General features: G+C 36.3%; 1 protein-coding gene across 1 annotated transcript; it reads right to left on the reverse strand.

Moving 5' to 3' along the window:
- Positions 1-860: 860 nt before the first annotated feature.
- Positions 861-1,933, reverse strand: LOC100658736 (olfactory receptor 6C6-like). The gene has a single exon (XM_010597541.3). The coding sequence runs from the start codon at positions 1,809-1,811 to the stop codon at positions 861-863; it is 951 nt and encodes a 316-aa protein (XP_010595843.3). The 5' UTR covers positions 1,812-1,933.
- Positions 1,934-15,842: the final 13,909 nt, after the last annotated feature.

Raw genomic sequence — 15,842 nt, forward strand, 5'->3', positions numbered from 1 at the left:
GGGAAGCTAACACTTGTTGACAACTCACTGTGGGTCAGGTGCTGATCTAGAATTGCTTTATACATACTGCTTCATTTCATTCTCAAAATAATCTTATCACATAAGAACTATTATTGTATCTATTTCATAAATGGAGAAACTTAGCAACAGAGTTTTAGAATTTGACCAGGCTTACATGTTATCCTGGATTTATACCTGGCTGACTGGCTCAAAAGCCTACATTCCCATTATCGAGCTAGTGACACTTGAACTCTGTCCTAGTGGTTCAAACATTGTGCATGTTGCTGTACACATGCCTATAACATCATTTTATTCTTTTTTCCTATATATCACAACTGTAATAAGAATTACCTGTTTTTTGAACTGCATTTCTGATACACTGAAATAATTAAACCTTCATTACTATGAGAACACAGGTTTATGTAGAGTTTACCATAAAAGAAATCACACTCTTTGATAACTATTTCTTTGTCTCTCCCATACTAAGCTGCATCATCCTATTGAAGACAAAAATTATAACTAGCATAGCATATAAGATGAAATATACCTATAATAAATGCATATAAACTAATTACATTTATCCAGGCAAATTCGTACAGGATAAGATAACATATAATTTTTTTTTTTTCAGGACATGGAAGTTCCATGTCTTTGGAATTAAAAGAAAGTTAAAATTTGTTAAAATGTGAAGACAGAACTCTTACTATAACACTGCAAGAAGTATTAACAATAAAGAATACTGGGAAAGTGTATCGTACTGACAGATTTGTTTAAATGTTATAAGAAATTTAACTCAGTGGAAGGATAAATTAAGCAAACATGAAAATAGGAACAAAAAATATATTGCTTCTGTCAAGATTTTAATTTTTTTCCTTATTTTTCAAGAAAATGAAAACTTTTTTAAGTGTATCCTTGAAAGCTTGTTTCACTTGCTGGTTCCTAAGACTGTAAATGAAGGGATTGAGTAAAGGGGCAACTGAGGTATAGATAACAGCTACACCTTTGGATAAAGTCACCCTTTCTTTTGCTGATGGCTTCATGTAAATGAAGATACAGCTACCATAAGTAAGGGAGACTACAGCCATGTGGGAAGAACAAGTGGAAAAAGCTTTTGTTCTTTTCTGAGCAGAGGGGATTTTTAGAATGGTCTTGACTATATATGTATAGGAAAGAATTACTAAGAGTAGTGTGACCACAAGGGTTACAACTACTGAAACAAATGAAATCATTTCTAAGAAGTGAGTGTCTGTGCAAGAAATCTGCAAGATAGGAGAAGTGTCACACATGAAATGATCAATTACTTTGGAAGCACAGAATTCCAGTTTTAGTCCCATGACCAATGGTGGAAAAGTAATCAGAAAGCCAGCTGTCCATGAACTGAGTACAAGTTCGTAGCTCACTTTGCTTCTCATAATGAAGGGGTAATGAAGGGGTTTGCAGATGGCTACATAACGGTCATACGACATGGCAGCCAGAAGGTAAAACTCTGTAACTCCTAAGAAAAGAAAAAAGAATAATTGAGATACACAATCATTGTAGGAAATGATTTTGTTTTTAGTCACAATGGTTGTTAGGAATCTAGGAATACAGATTGTTATCAATAAGATTTCCAAGAAGGAGAAATTTCGTAGGAAGAAATACATGGGAGTCTTCAGGCGAGGATCAAGTAGGGTAAGGAGAATGATGGATAAGTTCCCCATCACACTCAAAATGTAGTTGAGAAAGAGAAAAATAAACATCACAATTTGCAACTGTGGGTCATCTGTGAGTCCCAGGGGAATGAACTGTATCTCTCTTGACTGGTTCTTCATTTCAGTTTTGAGTCCTATTAACTTGATGTTGAGAAACTACTCCAAAATCATAAATAACAAGACTTCTTTAAAGTTGCCATGAGGAAAAACCTGATATCCAGAAATGCAAACAAGTGTGAATATTTTTTGCACTTTAACAAGGCAGATGATACCTAAAATTATAGCACAGGTCAACCAAAGCATCCTCTTTGTACCTTCTGTGTATGTTTAATAAACTACTGCAAAAAATTCTTATAAAATCTATACAATTTTTCCAGTGTCAATTTACAATGTATGTTCAACTATTTGTATTTTATAATTCTTTTTAAATTTATGAAAAATATAGAAATATTGGCAGTTACATGTTTTCCTTAACTGTGATTGAAATTCTCCAACATATGCCATTAATTGTTTAGCGCCAATGCAGTACTGCTCCATTGTTCTTTTGACTTATTTTCTTTAATTACTATTTTTTTCAGGTTCCAAATCACCAGTCTTCTCATAATCATTTAAACTTATCATTCTGAAGTATCTTCAAGACAGCTATTAAGTTCAAAATTCTAAACAAATTCGGAGAAAAATTGTAGCTTCAGGAAAAACAAAACAAAATCAATTATTTTCTGACTTGATCTTTGCCTTGGATTCAGATAATTTATAAATTCTTCAGTGATATTTTTTCCCTGTTTGAACAGACCACTATAAATAATTTTGTCTTCTTGGTATAAATATGAGGATGATTTAATAACTAGGTGATTTAGTAACTAGAAGTAATTTAATAAAATCATTTTGTTATTCAAAGACTCATATAGAAGTGTTAGTCAATAGTCACTTATATCCTAACTATATTGTTCTGGGCACTCAATGTCATTGTTCTTAAATCCATAAGTAAGACTTTTCTCTAAAGATGAATACCCCAATGTTTGCTAAATTGCTGGTTGAATACATTATGTTCAGTAGATGATGGCCTTCTATAGATGTCTAGGATGGAAAAGAGCACCTTTCCCTTTATTTGAAGGAAGATATTGAAATGCTGTCCAAGTGTTCATCTATGTTTAATGTGTAAGTTAATTTACAGGTCTCGCATGATATTTAAATAAGTATGTTTGCAAAATACTTTCCATTAAAAATCATTCCATGTGTTATTAATGTATGCCTTTCACATGAGTAAAAATATCTTCTATTCCTGCATATAAGAATTTTATTAGTTTTTCCTGCATTTCATCTTTTCTCACTGTACTCAGTGTAACAAACATTTTTTTTAATAAGAATTTTGTTTTGTGTTTTGAACGATAGCTATTGAAAAAAAGTTACATGCTCCTGTTTTCAAGTGGCTTCTTTTCCCCAATATTTTATAGGTAATGGTCCCTTCTATTTCCATTTGGCTCTGGAAAAGAGAGAGAGATATTGATGATAGATTCAAAGTATCGATTTGGGTAAGTCTCAAAATCAGAACCCAGGGATAGTAGCAATTTTTCTTCTATTCCTTGACTGCAGAAAGGATGAAAAGCTGAGTGATCATAAGTGTTTATTATCAAATATGTATATCTGTATTGCTCTAACTCAGTGGGAAAGGAAACTTTCTGAGTCAAACAATTTTTGCCAACATCATGTGGCTAGATGACAAGTCTATATGCTGCTTTCTTAAAAACCTGCAAAACAGATGCTTTTTTACTCTTCATAATTTCCTGAATGATAAAAGTCACATATAGTACAAAATGTATAATAAGGCTACAATTTATATCAATGCCTGTATAATCAGGCAGCTTTGAGTACTGTATCTACATAAAGAATGAACATGTATGACGATTCAGATGCCAATGGTAATTACCATTGTACTTGAAGAATTACCTTCACTTTTTTTATGATCTAGGTGACTTACCGTATGCAGGGTATATTGATTTCCCGTCTCCTTTAAGGACACATGCTATAAACAAAAGTCAAATAATAAATGTTGAATATTATTGCTTTTATAGTATTAGAAAGCATTCTATTATTTGAATAAGAAATTTAATTCCAATGCTTTTTTGGGGAAGGATTTAAAGCAGAGGGGCAATTTGGAAGTCCGTTAATATCTCCCAATTTCACATACACTACAAAAATCACAGAACCTAGATATTACAGGAAATTCAATTAGAATTCCCTTTCTAATTGCCAGATAGAACTTTTCTGATTTTTTTCCTTAAATATTTAAACTCAGATAAAAATGATGCTCTAAGAGAAGGGCATTTTAAAAAAGGTCTCAGGTTAAGGGAAGTCACTCTTTGTAACAAAGAATGACTATGTTCACAGTTGTGCACTGACAAAAGCTACAGTTTATAGATTTGCTCATAAGAGACTCAAGGGGATTAATTGAAATAAAGGGAAGAAAGAAAAAGAAATCTCCTGCGGAAACTGGTGTTCAGGACCTATCAATTACATTAAAAAAAAAAAGCCATAAAGCTGTAAAGTGATTTAAATACAAAGCTGAGGGAACACTCTCCCAAAAGATAAGTAGAAATGATTTAAACTCTATATGAGATGCTAACAAGATTTTGATATTCCACCCCCCTGGGGCTGTATGCGAGACCTGCTGACCCAGTGGTTAAGTGCTTGGCTGCTAACCGAAAGGTCGGTGGTTCAAATCTGCCAGCTGGTCCCTGGAAACAGTACAGAGCAGTTCTATTTTGCCCTATAGGGCCACTATAAGTCGGAATCTACTCGACAGCAACCAGCGTGGTTTTTTGGGTTTGGGGGCCATATAAGTAGTTTTACTTGTCAGAGGCTTTATCTCAAATACGAACTTTTTCTTGCCTTCATTAGGCAATATATTAAGATTCCATTAACTTGATTGCTGCCCACCCTAACGCTTGAGAAGAAGTATTTAAATGGCTCCTATTAATTTTTATTTCTATTCTGAAACAATCTCAGACTTAAAGAAACTTAAAAACTACAAATACAGAGCAAGAAATGTTTTCATTTTTTTTCCAGAACCATTTGATGCCCTATCTCCTGCTCAATACTACAGAGAGCATGCCATACCAAAAACAGAAAGCATCTACTATATAATAACATGAAACCATTTTTAATAAATATTAGGACAGTAATACACTAACATTGATATATTAATAACAGCCGATACCCTAGTCCCATTCAACTTTTACCAGTTCATAGAAAAAAGCTATGAATAGCTCAGAATTATGTTTTCATTTGATTACCATGACTCTTTAATTTCCTTTAACAAGGAATGGTTTTTCAGTCCTTCCTTAACTTCCTTGACTCTTGGAGAGTACTTTCTGGTGAGTCTATATAATGTCCCTTGATTTGTGTTTTTCTGAGGTATTTACCTGATTAAATTCCATTAATTTATTTTTGGCACCAGTATCACAGAAGTAATTCTGTTTTTTCATTGAGTCCCATCTCTTGAATAATGTGGTGATTGACAGACTTCTCCACCATAAAACTAATATGTTATATTTGTAATTAATAAGTATTTTGTGGGAAGGTACTTTGAATACTCTGGATATCGCAATCTTCATAACACTTTCAACTTACTCATAATTACTTAATATCATTATGTACTCATGGTTTCCAGTTTTATTTATTATTAACAAATAAATATGCCAATCATCTTTGTAGCTTATATATTTAATTTTTACCTCAATTTTTACTTTAATTTCAGTAGGTCCTATTTTTTTCAAATCCTCATGCTCAATAGTCTCATGTCTGTACTTAAGTAGACTGGGAGAAGTTTATTTCATTAAAATATTAAACATTCTTCAGTATAGTTTGTGTGAATTACTTCAAATTCTGTGTGTGTCATACCTAAAATAACTTTTCAAATCAGATGGAACAGTCTAGAAACATGAACTATAGGTGATACTGAGGCCAAAGTTTCATATAGGATTTCCTTTTTTAATCTTGGCATTTATGTCATCAGATATTTATTTTATACAGATTTCTTTGCCGAATGTGCTGAGTATAGATTTTTAGATGTTTGTGTTTAGAAAGACAAGTTGGAAGGCCGATGCTTTAAGCTAAATGAGATATTTCAAATGTTTAAAGTACAATAGTGACAGTGGGTTGAAATCTCAGGGAGTGACTCCAGAGATGTTTAGGAGAATAAACTGAGGGAGAAAATTGAACTTATGCATATCTGGGATAAGTGAAAGAAAGTTATAAAATGATTCTTCTTAGGCCTTACCTGCTTTCTACTTCTGCACATAAGCACTCAAATATTTAATGTTTTTTTAAAGAGAAAACTTTATTAATATACTGTCAAATTAAAAAAAAAAAATCACCTGTAAAACATGTGAGGCCAAATTGGATATAATTTGCCATAACAGACATATGAGTGAAGAATTCATTAGATGTTTGATGGTGTAACTATTAAATATCTGGGCCTGAATAGATATCATTTAAGTTCAGATTTGTGTTTAAATTTGTTGTACAAATTTTCAAATCAACCACGGTGAGTATCTATTTTTGCTTGACAGAGAGAAGAGCGTGAGGTTATGTGATTATATTCAAGGCGCTGAGAACCTCCATTCACATTGAAGTGGTTTCCTCAATTAGTTTTTTTAAAAAATACTAGACCTTTTAAATTCTTGCACAAAAATCTTTCCAAAAAGCAGAGAAAAGAAAATCCTTGCTTTTAACACATAAAGAAGTAATTTGTGTGACAATACTTTACAAAGAATAAGTGGGACAGAGATTTATTAAATATTATTGAAAGTAAGGTATTATTAATTTGAATTTGTTTTAAGTTAAGATGCTAAGTATAATCTTCACAAGCTTTTTAAGAAAATAATATAAAATGTATACTGGAAAAGATACAACAGAAAATTTAAAAATTACACTTGAAATTATTGATTTAACACAACAGATGCCTGGAATCAAGGAATAAACTAAAAAAGACATAAGACATATAGAAAATAAATTGCAAGAAGGAAAACAGAAGTCATCTATTTAAATTTAAATAGCAAAATAAGTCAATTGAAAGGCAGAATTGGAAAAATGCATGAAAAAGAAAACATGATCCAAATATATACCAGTCTATAGACACACTTAAGATATGAAGACACAAATAGGTTGAAAATAAAGGAAGGTGAAAGATAAGCCATGTGTTATTAATTGAAAGTGTCACTGCAAGGGATATATTAAAGTCTTATCACTTATACCTGTCAATGTAACCTTGTTTGGGGAACTAGGCTCATTCTTTCAAGATACTATAAGAGTAAGGTAGGTCCTGATCCTAATATCTTCTGATGGGAGTATTATAAAAGGAGAGAACAGACAGGGAGATGGAGAGAGTCACATAGGCAAGAAAGATGCCATGTGAAGATAGAGGCCAATGCATCTATGTGCATCCAAGGAATGCCAAAAAAAGCCAGGGGCTACAAGAAACTGGAAGAGATGGAGGGTATTCCCCTAGAACCAAAAGAGAAAGATCATAGCTCTGCCAATACCCTAAATTTGGACCTCTAACCTCCAAAATTGTCAGAGAATATATTAATTTGTTATGGAAGCCCTAGGAAACTAAGACACCATGCTAAGCAGTAGCAAAAGAGAGCTGAATTAGCTATACTGACATCTGACATGTTAGACTTTAAGTAAAAAAGTGTTACCAGACAAAAAGTACATTTAAAAATTATAAAAGTGTTAATCTATTGGGAATATCAAACAATTAGAAATATATACATGGGGGTTGGAGCCAAGATGGAAGACTAGTCAGATGCACTAAGCCATCCCACTGCAACAAAGACATGAAAAACCAAGTAAAACATACACAGACATCAATCCTGGATCCCTGAACGTTAAATGAAGGGATAAAGTATTAGATTGGAAGTCACTGAAGAAAAGAAAAAATAGAAAATGGGGCAAAAATCGAGATACAGAGTGAAGGTTCCCTGCCAGACAGCATAACTCAGCATGGCCATCTTGGAATAAAACCAACAACCTCACATGCAGAAAGGTACCTCCATAGAATTCCCAATAAGAGGTAGAGGTACGACACAAACATACCCAGGGCTAAGCAAGATCACATTTGCTGCCTGTAGCTTAAGGAGGAGACCAAAATCTTTCCTGTGGTAACCACAGGAGAACAATCCTACAGCCCCTACCCCTCTGAAGAACAGCCGCTATAACCACCCCATCCTGCCAACTGCAAATGCCAGGAACCACAGTACCAACCCACCCTATTGCCCTCCTCCATTTAGCACCCTCTGCCCCTGCCTTTGCCCCCCTTCTACCTCTTTCTTCCACTCTTCTGGCTGCAGCCCCAAGGGGACCTGGCCCAGACCTCTGGCCCTTTCCCACAGGCTCCAGGTGCCTCCTGCCACCCATTGTGGCCCCAAGGGGACCTTACCTGAACTGCAGGCCCTTCCCTGACAGCTCCAGACCCCTATTGCCACCAGCCTCAGCCCAGAGGGTACACAGGCAGGACTCTAGACACTTCTTCACTGGCTCTTGACCCCTCATGCTGTCCACCATGGCCCCATGGCCCCAAGGAGACCTGGTTAGGAGCCAAGTCCCCTCCCTACTGGCAATGGAAACACCACCACCCCCATTGTGGTCCCAAGGGGAGCTGGGCCAGATGCCAGGTCAATAATCACTGGCTGAAGACACTCCCTTCCACTGACCACCATGGCCCTACTCCAGGCCTGGCCAGGTTCATACTTCAGACAAAAGACCCATCTCCATACTTTCCCCCACTGGTGGATCTGCCCTGAGGCACTATAGCTCAGTGACCGGCCCTGTACACCTGGACAAGGTAGTGAGAACTATCATGCCCACAGATGAGCAAACAAAGTATGCCCAGCCCACCCAACAAGTATAATAATCAAGAAAAAAAAAAAAAAAAGACAAAACAAGCAAACCTACAATCAGTAAATAAAGAAAATAATTCCTGAATGTCATGAAGACAACAGACAATACCAAAACACGTAAAACAACAAGACAAGCAAGTGACCAGAATAAGCAACTGTTGGCCTTCCAACAGAAGAATAGGCACCGAAACCACCTGATAGAGGATTCCAAAATCTAATATTCAGGTTTTCCAAGACATTAGGAAAGAGATCAAGGAAAATGCAGACAAAATCATGAAAAAGACAGCCAAAACCAACCAAAACATAGCCAAAGTAAAAAGAAAACACAGACAAATCAATAGAGGAATTCAGAAAAATAATACAGAATAAAATTTCAAAATAAATAAACAGATATTACACAAAAACAGAAATTACAAATCCAAATGATAATCAACAAGGTTTCAGAAATGACTGTCATAGAAGGTTTGAGAAGCAGATTTGAAGCAATGGAAGACAGGATAAGAGAAACTGAAAAACAAATCTTCAGATACCAATTTGTTTGAGGAAAAATCAGAGAAAAAATTGAAGAATACCTGAGAACAATGTGGAATACAATCAAGACCAAATTTTGCGAGTGATTGGAGTTCCAGAATAGGGGGAGAAAATGGAAAACACAAAGATCACTGAAGATTGCTGACAGAAAACTTCCCTAATATGAAAAATGAAATCTGACTATCCAAGAAGCTCAACAAACCCCATATAGGATTTTTTTTTGTTGGTGGTGCCATCAAGTAGGTTCTGACTCATAGTGACCCTATGTACCACAGGACAAAACACTGCCCAGTCCTGTGCCATTCTTACAATCTTTATGCTTGAGCCCATTATTGCAGCCACTGTGTCAGTCCATCTCATTGAGTCTTCCTCTTTTCCGCTGACCCTGTACTTTACAAAGCATGATGTTCTTCTTCAGGGACTGATGCCTCCTGACGACATTCAAAAGTATATAAAACGCAGTCTTGCTATCCTCGCTTCTAGGGAGCATTCTGGTTGTACTTCTTCCAAGACAGATTTGTTCATTCTTTTGGGACTCCATGGTATATTCAATATACTTCGCCAACACCACAATTCAAACACCACAATTCAAATTTTCTTCAGTTTTCCTTGTTCATTGTCCAGCTTTCACATGCATATGATGCTACTGAAAATACTATGGCTTGGGTTAGGCACACCTTAGTCTTCAAGGTGACATCTTTGCTTTTCAACACTTTAAAGAAGTCATTTGCAGGAGATTTACCCAATGCAATGTGTGTTTTGATTTATCGACTGCTGCTTCCATGGGTGTTGATTGTGGATCGAAGTAAAATGACATCCTGGACAACTTCAACCTTTTCTCCATTTTTCAGGATGTGGCTTATTGGTCTAGTTGTGAGGATTTTGTTTTCTTTATGTTGAGCTATAATCCGTCCTGAAGGTCTTTGATTTTCATTCGTAAGTGCTTCAATTCCTCTTCACTTTCAGCAAGCAAGGTTGTGTCATCTGCATAATGAAGGTTGTTAATAAGTCTTCCTCCAATCTTGATGCCCCATTCATCTTCATATAGTCCACCTTCTCAGATAATTTGCTCAGCATACAGATTGAATAGTTATGGTGAAAGGATACCTTGCTGCACACATTTCCTGAATTTAAACCACTCAGTATCCCCGTGTTCTGGCATTGTTTCTGTCACCAAGGCCATATTTTCCAACTACCAATCCTTCTTTGTTTCCAACTTTTGCATTTCAATCACCAGTAATTATCAACGCATCCTGATTGCATATTTGATCAATTTCAGACTGCAGAAACTGATAAAAATCTTCAATTTCTTCATCTTTGGCCTTAGTGGTTGGTGCGTAAATTTGAATAATATACGTATTAAATGGCCTTCCGGAATATGGATATTATCCTATCACTGACAGCATTGTACTTCAGGATAGATCTTAAAATGTTCTTTTTGACAATGAATGCAACACCATTCCTCTTCAAATTGTCAGTCCCGGCGTAACACACTATATGATTGTCTGATTCAATATGGCCAATACCAGTCCATTTCAGCTCACAAATGCCTAGGATGTTGATGTTTATGCATTCCATTTCATTTTTAACGATTTTGAATTTTCCTAGACTCATACTTAGTGCATTCAAGGTTCCAATTATTAATGGATGTTTGCAGCTGTGTCTCCTCAATTTGAGTAATGCCACATCAGCAAATGAAGATCTCGAAAGCTTAACTCCATCTGCATCATTAAGAACAACTCTACTTTGAGAAGGCAGCTCTTCCCTAGTTGTCTTTTTTTTTTTTTAATTAACTTTTATTAAGCTTCAAGTGAACATTTACAATTCCAATCAGTCTGTCACATATAAGTTTACATGTATCTTACTCCCTTCTCCCGCTTGCTCTCCCCCTATTGAGTCAGCCCTTTCAGTCTCTCCTTTCGTGACAATTTTGCCTTCTTCCCTCTCTATCTTCCCATCCCCCCTCCAGTCAAGAGTTGCCAACACACTCTCCAGTGTCCACCTGATTTAATTAGCTCTCTCTTCGTCAGCATCTCTCTCCCCCCGCTGACCAGTCCCTTTCATGTCTGATGAGTTGTCTTTGGTGAAGGTTCCTGTCCTGTGCCAACAGAAGGTCTGGGGAGCATTGCCACCGGGATTCCTCTAGTCGCAGTCAGACCATTAGCTATGGTCTTTTTATGAGAATATGGGGTCTGTATCCCACTGATCTCCTGCTCTCTCAGGAGTTCTCTGTTGTGCTCCCTGACAGGGCAGTCATCGATTGTGGCCAGGCACCAACTAGTTCTTCTGGTCTCCGGATGATGTAGGTCTCTGGTTCATGTGGCCCTTTCTGTCTCTTGGGTTCTTAGTTGTTGTGTGACCTTGGTGTTCTACATTTTCCTTTGCTCTAGGTGGGTTGAGACCAATTGATGTATCTTAGATGGCCGCTTGTTAGCATTTGGGACCCCAGACGCCACATTTCAAAGTGGGATGCAGAATGTTTTCATAATAGAATTATTTTGCCAATTGACTTAGAAGTCCCCTCAAACCATGTTCCCCACACCCCCGCCCCTGCTCCGCTGACCTTTGAAGCATTCATTTTATCCCAGAAACCTCTTTGCTGATCTTCCTTGTATTGAGTGTTGTCTTTCCCCTCACCCAAAGCAGTTCTTATCTACTGATGATCAATAAAAAAACCCTCTCCCTCCCTCCCTCCCCCCTTCGTAACCACAAAAGTATGTGTTCTTCTCAGTTTTTTCTATTTCTCCAGATCTTATAATAGTGGTCTTATACAATATTTGTCCTTTTGCCTCTGACTCATTTCGCTCAGCATAATGCCTTCCAGATTCCTCCATGTTATGAAATGTTTCAGAGATTCGTCACTGTTCTTTATCGATGCGTAGTATTCCATTGTGTGAATATACCACAATTTATTTACCCATTCGTCCGTTGACGGATATCTTGGTTGCTTCCAGCTTTTTGCTATTGTAAACAGAGCTGCAATAAACATGGGTGTGCATATATCTGTTTGTGTGAAGGCTCTTGTATCTCTAGGGTATATTCTGAGGAGTGGGATTTCTGGGTTGTATGGTAGTTCTATTTCTAACTGTTTAAGATAACGCCAGATGGATTTCCAAAGTGGTTGTACCATTTGACATTCCCACCAGCAGTGTATGAGAGTTCCAATCTCTCCGCAGCCTCTCCAACATTTATTATTTTGTGTTTTTTGGATTAATGCCAGCCTAGTTGGTGTGAGATGGAATCTCATCGTAGTTTTAATTTGCATTTCTCTAATGGCTAATGATGGAGAGCACTTTCTCATGTATCTGTTGGCTGCCTGAATATCTTCTTTAGTGAAATGTGTGTTCATATCCTTTGCCCACTTCTTGAGTGGGTTGTTTGTCTTTTTGTGGTTGAGTTTTGACAGAATCATGTAGATTTTAGAGATCAGGCGCTGGTCTGAGATGTCATAGCTGAATATTCTTTCCCAGTCTGTAGGTGGTCTTTTTACTCTTTTGGTGAAGTCTTTAGATGAGCATAGGTGTTTGATTTTTAGGAGCTCTCAGTTATCTGGTTTCTCTTCATCATTTTTGGTAATGTTTTGTATTCTGTTTATGCCCTGTGTTAGTGCTCCTAGGGTTGTCCCTATTTTTTCTTCCATGATCTTTATCGTTTTAGTCTTTGATCCACTTGGAGTTAGATTTTGTGCATGGTGTGAGGTATGGGTCCTGTTTCATTCTTTTGCAAATGGATATCCAGTTATGCCAGCACCATTTGTTAAAAAGACTATCTTTTCCCCAATTAACTGACTCTGGTCCTTTGTCAAATATCAGCTGCTCATACATGGATGGATTTATATCTGGGTTCTCAATTCTGTTCCATTGGCCTATGTGCCTATTGTTGTACCAGTACCAGGCTGTTTTGACTACTGTAGCTGTATAATAGGTTCTGAAATCAGGTAGAGTGAGGCCTCCCACTTTCTTCCTCTTTTTCAGTAATGCTTTGCTTATCCGGGGGTTCTTTCCCTTCCATATGAAATTGGGGATTTGTTTCTCTATCCCCGTAAAATATAATATTGGAATTTGGATCGGGAGTGCGTTATATGTATAGATGGCTTTTGGTAGAGTAGACATTTTTACTATGTTAAGTCTTCCTATCCATGAGCAAGGTATGTTTTTCCACTTAAGTATGTCCTTTTGAATTTCTTGTAATAGAGCTTTGTAGTTTTCTTTGTATAGGTCTTTTACATCCTTGGTAAGATTTATTCCTAAGTATCTTATCTTCTTGGGGGCTACTGTGAATGGTATTGATTTGGTTATTTCCTCTTCGGTGTTCTTTTTGTTGATGTAGAGGAATCCAAGTGATTTTTGTATGTTTATTTTATAACCTGAGACTCTTCCAAACTTTTCTACTAGTTTCAGTAGTTTTCTGGAGGATTCCTTAGGGTTTTCCGTGTATACGATCATGTCATCCGCAAATAGTGATAACTTTACTTCCTCCTTGCCAATCCGGATACCCTTTATTTCTTTGTCTAGCCTAATTGCCCTGGCTAGGACTTCAAGTACGATGTGGAATAAGAGCGGTGATAAAGGGCATCCTTGTCTGGTTCCCGTTCTCAAGGGAAATGCTTTCAGGCTCTCTCCATTTAGAGTGATATTGGCTGTTAGCTTTGCATAGATGCCCTTTATTATGTTGAGGAATTTTCCTTCAATTCTTATTTTGGTAAGAGTTTTTATCATGAATGGGTGTTGGACTTTGTCAAATGCCTTTTCTGCATCTATTGATAAGATCATGTGGTTTTTGTCTTTTGTTTTATTTATGTGATGGATTACATTAATAGTTTTTCTGATATTAAACCAGCCTTGCATACCTGGTATAAATCCAACTTGATCATGGTGAATTATTTTTTTGATATGTTGTTGGATTCTATTGGCTAGAATTTTGTTGAGGATTTTTGCATCAATGTTCATGAGGGATATAGGTCTATAATTTTCTTTTTTTGTAATGTCTTTACCTGGTTTTGGTATCAGGGAGATGGTAGCTTCATAGAATGAGTTGGGTAGTATTCCGTCTTTTTCTATGCTTTGAAATACCTTCAGTAGTAGTGGTGTTAAGTCTTCTCTGAAGGTTTGGTAGAACTCTGCAGTGAAGCCGTCCGGGCCAGGGCTTTTTTTTTGTTGGAAGTTGTTTGATTACCGTTTCAATCTCTTTTTTTGTTATGGGTCTATTTAGTTGTTCTACTTCTGAATGTGTTAGTTTAGGTAGGTAGTGTTTTTCCAAGAATTCATCCATTTCTTCTAGGTTTTCAAATTTGTTAGAGTACAATTTTTCGTAGTAATCTGAAATGATTCTTTTAATTTCATTTGGCTCTGTTGTGATGTGGTCCTTCTCATTTCTTATTCGGGTTTAATTGTTTCCTTTCCTGTTTTTCTTTAGTCAGTCTAGCTAATGGTTTATCAATTTTGTTAATTTTTTCCAAGAACCAGCTTTTGACTTTGTTAATTCTTTCAATTGTTTTTCTGTTCTCTAATTCATTTAGTTTAGCTCTAATTTTTATTATTTGTTTTCTTCTGGTGCCTGATGGGTTCTTTTGTTGCTCACTTTCTATTTGTTCCAGTTGTCGGGACAGTTCTCTGATTTTGGCTCTTTCTTCTTTTTGTATGTGTGCATTTATCGATATAAATTGGCCTCTGAGCACTGCTTTTGCTCTGTCCCAGAGGTTTTGATAGGAAGTATTTTCATTCTCGTTGCTTTCTAAGAATTTCCTTATTCCCTCCTTGATGTCTTCTATAACCCAGTCTTTTTTCAGCAGGGTATTGTTCTTTTTCCAAGTATTTGATTTCTTTTCCCTAGTTTTTCTGTTATTGATTTCTAGTTTCATTGCCTTGTGGTCTGAGAAGATGCTTTGTAATATTTCGATGTTTTGGACTCTGCAAAGATTTGTTTTATGACCTAGTATGTGGTCTATTCTAGAGAATGTTCCATGTGCACTAGAAAAAAAAGTATATTTTGTAGCAGTTGGGTGGAGAGTTCTGTATAAGTCAATGAGGTCAAGTTGGTTGATTGTTGTAAGTAGGTCTTCCGTGTCTCTATTGAGCTTCTTACTGGATGTCCTGTCCTTCTCCGAAAGTGGTGTGTTGAAGTCTCCTACTATAAATGTGGAGGTGTCTCTCTCACTTTTCAATTCTGTTCAAACTTGATTTCTGTATCTTGCAGCCCTGTCATTGGGTGCATAAATATTTAATATGGTTATGTCTTCCTGATCAATTGTCCCTTTTATCATTATATAGTGTCCTTCTTTATCCTTTGTGGTGGATTTAAGTCTAAAGTCTATTTTGTCAGAAATTAATATTGCTACTCCTCTTCTTTTTTGCTCATTGTTTGCTTGATATATTTTTTTCCATCCTTTGAGTTTTAGTTTGTGTCTCTAAGTCTAAGGTGTGTCTCTTTTAGGCAGCATATAGATGGTTCGTGTTTCTCTATCCTGTCCGTGACTCTCTGTCTCTTTATGTGTGTTGTTGGCCATTTCATTTTTCCACATAGTTTTTTGTGCTGAGACATTTTTCTTAGTAGATTGTGAGATCCTCATTTTCATAATGTTTAACCTTATGTTAGTTGAGTCGTTACGTTTTTCTTGGCTTTTTTCTTCAGTTATGGAGTTGATATTCCTTTTTGTGGTTACCTTATTATTTACCCCTATTTTTCTAAGTAAAAACCTAACTTGTGTCGTTCTATATCG

The sequence above is a fragment of the Loxodonta africana genome, chromosome 4, assembly GCF_030014295.1.
Source record: "Loxodonta africana isolate mLoxAfr1 chromosome 4, mLoxAfr1.hap2, whole genome shotgun sequence".
NCBI classification, from domain to species: Eukaryota; Metazoa; Chordata; class Mammalia; order Proboscidea; family Elephantidae; genus Loxodonta; species Loxodonta africana.